Raw genomic sequence first — 8,439 nt, 5'->3', positions numbered from 1 at the left:
GGGACTTGAAAACCGGAAAGGGAATGAAGAGGCAATCTTGAGCTCATTTAGTACCCTCTTGAGTTTTAGGGTTTTAGTCACCCCAGCCCTTTATGTCTTTGCTTCAGTTTATAGCACGTGGTAGAAACAGCTATGCAGAAGGCCTGCAGAAGCCCAGATGTTCCCAGAGCAGAGGAAGGGGGCCGAAGGACTGTGTGTTCGATAAAGAACCTTCCTTGAACAGACGCATTGTGCCTGCTGGTTAAACTGCAGCCACAAAACGTGACCGTGTCAGCAGGAGAGCGGGAGGCAGAGAAGATGCTCCCAGGGTGTTTCAGACCAAACGCCCAAGTAGTTCCTATGTGACAGCCACAACTGGGTATCCTGCAGAGGGTGTAAAACTCACGGCTCCCTTGCCACTCTTCCCAGTGCACGGACACACACTGCCCCGGGCCGGGTGCTTCCTCCTGTTTCTCTAGCTCCCTTTCGCGGCAGCCAGCCGCCTAGTTGTCCTACCTCAGAAAGCTGTCATTTGTGTCACAGTACAGAAATTTGACTAGTTCCTTCATGATTTTGTCTTTGTTCCAAATCCATCCCGCTATTTTCATTCCCTTTGATACCACAAAGAGCAGGCCTTCCTCTCCTGCCCGGCCCTGACATCCTTGCCTCTGCTCTTCCTGTCTCCCAGTCTGGCCCTCCATGTTGTCCTCAGTCTCCTTTCTGCAGCCCACGTAGGGTCATTACAGTACCTCACAAATGGCAAATTTTCAGTAACGCTTCTAAGTTACTTCTGGCCTAAAATCCCAGATTTACATTGCCCATATTATAAAGTTCAAATTCCATAGCATGACATTAGCCCCCTGGTGACCTGGGCCCCTTCTACCTTGCTGATCTCACCTCCCTTTACTGCCTGGCCTCCTCCCCCGCCCCCAGGCATAATGGTACTGTGCTGCAGCGTCAGTGGTGGCTACTCGTTCATGTTTCTACTGTTCCTTCTATGCAAAATAATCTGGCTTTCCTGCCAGAGTCCTAGTTGCCTTTTAATGCCTCATCCCAGCGTAAAGCCTTTTCTGGCCCGAGATTGTGACTCCTTATTCTGTGCTTCCATTTACTTTGTTCCCCAGATTATCTTTATCACACATCGTTGGGCTTGGGTCTGTTTTTCTGCTTAGACCAGGGGTGTCCAAACTTTTTTCAACGTTTTTCATCAAGGGCCATATGCAGTAAAATACACAAACAGCCGGGCCACTCACTCGAGGTGAAGTACGCATTGCCTCACCTGGTTTATTTAAGTAAAGTAAATACATTTTTGGAATTTGCTGCAGGCCAATTAAAAATGGATTTCGGGCTGCAGTTGGCCCGCGGGCCGCAGTTTGGACACCCCTGGCTTAGACTGTTCTCAGATACAAAGTGCCTGTCATTGAATCCTCAGGGGCTAGAATATTATACTCACTAAGTGTTGAGTTAATGAAGAAAAAGGAGAAAAAATGCAGGCGGGGGTGGTGGGTAAATTAGACATTACCTAATCAAGTGGCCTGGTCCCCCCTTACATTCTTCCTCGGCCATTTCAGGAAGCCCATGGCCTAGAGATAAGCTGCAGATCTAAAGACTAATGAGATGGGATGAGAAAGCAGTGCGATGACAGAGCAGTGGCGTTGGGGACCCTGGAGTGGAACCGCTCTGTTCTTGACCGTCCTTGCGCACTGGCAGTAATGAGACCCCCACGAGGGGATTGTGACAATTGCCTCGCTTCCTGAAGCCGCAACACGAGGCTTTGCCACATAGTACTGGTCGCTCTGATCAGGACGGGCAAGCGATCAAAGCGCGCAGGCTTCGTTTCCCAACCCCAGCGAGGTGCATAGTCTCCGGCAGAAGCTAATGTGGCTGAGACTTGCTAACGGGCTCTGCCCTCGAGGCCCCTCGTGGCGCCCGCGCCCCCATTCATGCATGGCGCTAAATTCAAGTCTCAGGAAGCTAGAGTTATGGTCCTCTTAAAGACTTGTCCGGGTTTTTCCCAATAGTAAGGTGAGCCTGGTGACAGGTGAGTGTGGAGAAGATTTGTCACGTCCCAGGCAGTGATCCTGTCGCAAAACCCTGCCGACACCGAGCACTCGGGGCGGCCGTGAACGCGTGCGCGCGCGCAGTAGAGCCCAGCGCGTGGGAAGCGGACGCCTGCGTAGGGGGGCGTGGCCGCCCGCTCCCCGCCCCTCTGGGCCGCGCCGGCGCAGTCGGAGAAGAGCGAGCCCAGCCCGCACCTGCGCGATCGAGGCCCCGAGGCTGGGGTGGCGGCTGCGATGGAGCCTGAGGCGCCGCCGAACGAGCTGGTGTCGGCCGAGGGCCGGAACCGGAAGGCGGTGCTGTGCCAGCGCTGCGGCTCGCGGGTCCTGCAGCCGGGGACGGCGCTCTTCTCCCGCCGGCAGGTAGGGGGCCCGGAGGGCGGAAGGGCGGGGGAAGGGGAGGCGGCCGGGCGAGTCCCCGCCCGAGGCGTCGGGCCCCGCGGAGGGTCTGGAGCCGGCGCCCGGGTCTGTGAGCCCTCGGGCCGCCGGGCGGGGCTGTGACCAGGTTCCGTCCCGCGGAGCCCCGCCGACCCCTCCGACGCGCCCCCGCCCTGAAGGGGCTCCGGGAACCACAGCCGGGTGCGGGGACCGGGTAGCCGCGGGGACCCAGACCATCCCGACGAGTCACACGGCAGGTGGGGCAGATGCCTCGAGTCCCGAGAAACCATTTTGCAGGAAGACCTGATTTGTCTTTTCTTCAAGTCACGAACCGTGCTGAGTCCCCTTCGTACCGCCATCGGCCACGTGAGAAAGGGGGGAAGTGCCGTTTTGCTCGGCTTCCATTGCGGTGTGACTCGCCGCAGGAAGGCGCGGCGTAATCTCATTTCCCCGCCTGCTGTCGCCCAGAAGTGTCCCCCGAAACGGGCTCCGCCCTCAGGCCCTCTCCCAGTGGGAATCGGGGTTCGCGCTCAGCTTGTGGGGAGCGCCAGCGTCCGGTCTGTGGCGGGGCAGCTGGCGTCCCGCGGACGTGCGGGGCAGCCCCGCCGCTGCGACTTCTCCAGTGCCCGTCAGTGGTGCCGACGCTGAGAACCGTGGCGTCGGGACTGCAAAGCACCCCCAGGTCTAATCTCGCTTGGTCTTGCGGGATTATCAGTATTCGTTGTTTCGACTGTTCGTACCACTAGCCTGTGAGTGCCCGGTCCTGCCCGTTCTCGTTTGGGGTCTTTGGCATGACAGCAGCCATCTCACGCTCCTTCTGTCCCGTGTCGGCCCGCGGACGGGGAAGGTGCAGACACGGGCACCGGCAGGGGCTCTGGGGGCCTCTCGTCTCTCAGTGCGTCTCTCCCGTGGCGGCCTCCCATGGTGTTCCCAGAGAAGCTGGCAAAAGTGGTAGCTTGTCACCTCCTTGTCACCTCCGCGGCCGAGGCTGTCACAGCGGCCTGCCCAGGCTCGGGGACACCGTGGACCTACCACAAGTGCTCGCGGAAAGGGAGCGCTTACAAGAAAGTTAGCAGGAGAGGGCTCTGAATTGTAACAGTTTGTATTCTCATCGACATTGTAGCGTGCGTGTCGACTTTTTACAATGAGACTGTATTGCTACAGAGAGAAAGAAAATATTTTGTTTTTAAAAAGGTACTTGAGTTAAAAAAGTTAAAAAGTTAACAGTTCCTGAAAAAGCAAACTGAGGCCGCCATCAGAACCTCACTGAGTTGTGGTGTTTCCCTACCTCTGAGGCCCTCGGGCTGCGGGCCTGACAGCAGAGTCAACCCACCTGCTGAGGGACCTAACCGGCAGCTTTGGCCCCCAACCCACCACGTCGGCTGCCTCAGCCTAGGCATTGACTTCTTGGTTTCTACCCGGTGGTCATCAGAAGGCCTCATCGTATTCCACGTGTTATGTCCCATGCCCTGGCCCTAGTAGTCAGGCCGGCTCTGCAGGGAGTAGGTCGGGGTCCTGTTGCCAGACATACGCACACATACGCGCCATCTGGTGGGCCTGACTTCAGGATCTAAACAGAGATGGAACTCTTGGGGAAGAGAGGGAAGGGTGAGTAGTAGCATTTCCCTTAACACTAATCAGACAGGCAGTGGGGACCCTGGGAGGGGGCTGGTGTGCCTTGTTGGATGCCCCCTGAGTGCTGAGGCTCAGGTGCTCTTGGATTTTCTCCCCGTGCGTGTAGTGAGGATGTGACTTCACACCTACAATACAGGGGTAGGTCAGAAGTGTTTTTAGGAAATTCAGGCCCACAGAAAGTTAGTTAGGACCAGGATCCAGGTTGCCTGGTGCCTGAATTTTGATTCCTAACTCTCCTCGCCTCTGCCTGTTTCCATTTTCCCTTAGGGTAAAACAAAGCTTTAGGGACTCATTTAAATGTCAGATGAGGCAAAAAGAGTGACTAGAATGACAATATGATGGCGGCAGGACTGTCCTGTTTTGCGATGTCCTCAGATGTCATCTCAGGTGACACAGCACAGATACCTCTTTTAATCAGCCAAGTGCTTGCACGACGGGCAGTAGGAATGTTCTGGGTCGCCCCTCCTCCCTGCGGGGTTACCCTCCGGGGCCTCACCAGTGCATGTCCACGTATTCAGTGCCCATTAGGAACTCTTGGGGACTTCCTAGCTGTGATGGGGGGGACCTAGTCATCCCTACCAACGCATTTTCCTTTTTTGGACTAATGTTAGTCCACACTCCAATCTTTTTTTTTTTTTTTCTTTCAAAATTCTGCTTTTATTGTGCTTGCCAGTGCCAGACCAGCACACTAAGAGTTTGGGGGTGTATTGCGGGGTGGAAATAAGAGTACTGGCAGCAGCCATGAGGGGTCATGACTTTGCTGGCATCGTCTGGGGCAGCTGAGTGTGTGTGAACTAACCGAATGGAGAGTGTGAAAGAGGTGTGTGCGTGTTTGCTGGAGGCTTTTTCCTGACGACCAGAAGGCATGTGGGTTAGAGAGTCAGGGTCCTAGGGCTAGCAGTCCGAATTCTAGAGCTCGATTTTCCTTTTTAACATTATTTCTTAAGTCCAGCATATTCATAATAGGGAGAGGCTAGAGCAAAGCCGGATAGCCTATATGTATTCTTTCAGCAACTGTTTGAGATTTGCTCTGTGTCAGTCCTATGCTAGGCACTGGAGGTACAGTAGTGAACAGAAAGGTAAGCTTTCTCCTTTCCTGGGCTCACCTTCTAGTGGAGGGAGACCCATGGTAAATGACTAAGCCAGTAAGTCAATAAGGTAATTTCAGAGAATGGTAAGTACAAAATAAAGAGCCGAATGGCGTGAGGAATCTTTGGGGGTCATGAATGTGCTCGTTATCTGATTATGGTGATGGCTCGTTGATGTGAGCCTGTGCCAGAATATATCAGATTGTACACTTGGAGTGTGCACTACACGTGCTGACATGTCAGTAAAGCCGTTTTTAAAAATGAAAATACAGTGGGCGCCCTGAAGCTAATTCAGATGGCTTGGTTAGGGAAGACCCCTGAGCAGGTTACTTTTGAGCTGACAATCAAGAAGGAGCTGGCCTCGCCAGGACCCATGGGCAGAGCACACTTACCCTGTTTGAAGACGGCAGGAAGGCTGGTGTGGCTGGAGCACAGTGAGCTGGGGGACGAGGAGCAGGTCTGGCCTTGGAGCCAGTGGGCAGGAGAGCAGTGAAGCCAAGTTACCACCGCAGCCAGCCAGAGTTCCTCTTTCATGGCGCTTCAGAATCAGGGCCCAGACCACAGGCGACAGGAGCCACCCAGCACCCTCATCTGTAACTCGGTGATGAGAGAGCCCTCGTTTGGTTCCATTCCCAGAAAGCACTGGGCGCCATGCAGAGGGTATGGAGAACGGGGTGGCGGTGACTAGGCTGCCCAGCCCTGTGGTCCTGGCTCTCTCCTCTGCAGCTCTTCCTTCCCTCCATGAGGAAGAAGCCCGCTCTGGCCGACGGCAGCAGTCCCGAGGGCGACCTTCTCCAGGACCACTGGCTGGTGGACGACATGTTCATGTTTGAGAACGTGGGCTTCACCAAGGACGTGGGCAACGTCAAGTTTCTGGTCTGTGCGGACTGTGAAATCGGACCCATCGGCTGGCATTGCCTGGATGACAAGAATAGTTTCTACGTGGCCTTGGAACGGGTTTCCCATGAGTAACGGGGGGTGGGGGCTCAGCTCCACCCCCAACTGTAAAAGCTGCTGCTCACAAGAACTGGTCCTTAACCTGGGCAACAGCCTTCTCTGTCCTAGTACAAATCACAAGTGGCGCACGTCCAGCTGGGCGTGCAGAGGGTAGTCCTGCTTCGTCAGCCTCGCATGCACGCCTCTCGCTCAGTTCACTTGGCATCACAGCATTTCCTGACCCCCCTTTTCCCCCCGTGTAGGGCCCGATGCTCCCACCAAGCTTTTGTCACACCCGGCGGTCTGCCTGGGCTCTTACCCAGGGCCCTTGTGTCCTGCTCTGGAACAGCCATCGTCTGCCTTTTAGCCACGAGGACACATGACAGATGATGCTTTTGTGCTGATAGTTGAAGCTCCACCTCTCCTGCAGGAAGCATACAGGTGTCTGAGAGCGACCTGGTTGTAGGGCCAACTGTATCTACAGTAATTTATTCCTTTTAAAAGAAGTATAGCATTTCCAAGTGTCAGTACTTAGACTGCTAATCAGACACTTGGGACACACCTGATACTGTGTGTGAGCACCTCTGCTCCAGCTCCACAGTGACTTTGTGTTGTGAAGGTGAATGTGGCCTCTCTTGCCGTCACGTTAGCGCCTCACTGCTCCGGCCGATAAGTTGAGGATCAGATTTTCAACTCCATCCGGCGGCCACCCCAAGGAAAGCTCAGCCTGGGCTGTTTTCCCAGGATCTCCAGGGACCACAGTAGAGGCTGCGGGCTATGGGCCTAGGCCTTTGCCCTGTCACACAGGAGTTTGTGGTTTTGTCTTATGTGGACAAGTAACGCTTCCTTTGTTCTTAGGAGACTAATCCTTTAAAGGACAGTGAGTGTCATCATTTACTGAACCTGCAGGGCGTGGTTCTCACAGTTTTGGTTCATTTGGAATATTTACCAACCCAGACTACAAACTTCGCATCCAGACGCCTCTGATTCTGCAGCTGTGGGGTTACTCTGACAGTTTGGTACTGGCAGACTTGTTCACCCATTGAGTAGCTTTCCAGTTATGTATCACTTCTCTTCTGGAATGACTCACCTTCGGAGGAATCTATGTGACCAGGTTCAGCTGTCCTCTCCCTCCTCCTGAGATCCAGGAGGCCTAGAACTGAAGTAGAGACCTTACAGCCTGCAGTCTGTTCGTGTGCATCTGGCTTCTGGTTGCTTCCTGCCCCCTTCTCCCCGCAGCTTACCCTGAGGGCTCAACTAAAGTGCAGGCAGTGGGCACAGTTTTGCAACCAGCCACTTCCCTCTTCCCCAGTCAGAGCCTCAGTGAGCTCTAGTAGAAAACGAGAGAACTGTTTTCCAGAGAATCGGTCAAATGTCCATGATTATGGCATTTGCAGAAAAACAACTGTGAGAATTATCCACTCAGGTCAGAAGGAACAAAACCAAGTAGATGCCTCTGGGGCGTGTGGCCCCTCCCTCGCACAGCCAAAGTAGGCAAAGCGTTTTTTACAATTAGGCTTCGACTTTTCTTTCCTTTTTTAATCACAGAAATAGTATACGTCATTACAGATAAATACAAAAATGGGTACAAACATTTTTTTAATCACTCATATTTCCACCCTGCAGAGATTGTCCATGGTAATGTGGTGTTTATCATTCTCGGTGTTTTTCTACATGTCCATGTAAACATGTATTGTTTGGTAAAACAAATACCAGATCATACTGTACTCTTTTATAACTTGCTTTTTCCTCTTAACAAAATACTGGCTTCTCATGTTAGTAGATACCCATCTATGTACACCACTGTTGTTAGTATTCCATTGTATTTTACTATAATTTATTTCAACAATCCACTATTAGATTGTCCCAGTTTCTTATAAACAGTGTGATACAACGTGCATCCTGTGCTTACGTCTGCATCTGCATCCCCGACTACTTCCTTGGCATATATTCTTACAAGTGGGGTGGCAGGGTGTGAGACGGACTCACTTCCCTGAACCTTTCTAACACTGGGTATTTATTATCATTAAAAGAATATTTTGCCACTTTAATAGGAGAAAAAAATAGTATCATTGTTTTGATTCGCATTGATGTTATTTCTAATGAAATTTTTATATACTTATTGGTCATTTGTATTTCTTTTTTGAGAACTGCCAAGCATTGTTGCCACAGTCGCCAGAAATATCGAGTTGTTATTATGCCTTTTCAGTTTGATGTGAAAGAAATAAAGGCATTTAAACAGTGGAAATTAGATTCCTGCACGTTCTTGGGAAGAATATATAATTTGTCAAAGCAGAGGAGAGAGGAAACCTGAACCTGAGGGTTTATCTTGAGGTCTGTCAACAAATTCATGAATCACTTAACAT

At 52.5% G+C, this 8,439-nt stretch overlaps 1 protein-coding gene across 1 annotated transcript; it reads left to right on the top strand.

The window, feature by feature from the left end:
* The first annotated feature begins 1,513 nt into the window (after window positions 1-1,513).
* RABIF (RAB interacting factor) lies at window positions 1,514-8,321 on the top strand. Its single transcript, XM_019750847.3, has 2 exons — window positions 1,514-2,399; window positions 5,864-8,321. Exons 1-2 carry the CDS (start codon window positions 2,274-2,276, stop codon window positions 6,107-6,109), a joined length of 372 nt encoding a protein of 123 aa, XP_019606406.2. The 5' UTR covers window positions 1,514-2,273; the 3' UTR covers window positions 6,110-8,321.
* The last annotated feature ends 118 nt before the right edge of the window (window positions 8,322-8,439 follow it).

The sequence above is a fragment of the Rhinolophus sinicus genome, chromosome 6, assembly GCF_057876585.1.
Source record: "Rhinolophus sinicus isolate RSI-liver-muscle chromosome 6, RSI-T2T, whole genome shotgun sequence".
NCBI lineage: Eukaryota > Metazoa > Chordata > Mammalia > Chiroptera > Rhinolophidae > Rhinolophus > Rhinolophus sinicus.
Note: the sequence above shows the minus strand (reverse complement) of the source record. Positions and strands in the feature narration are given on the sequence as shown.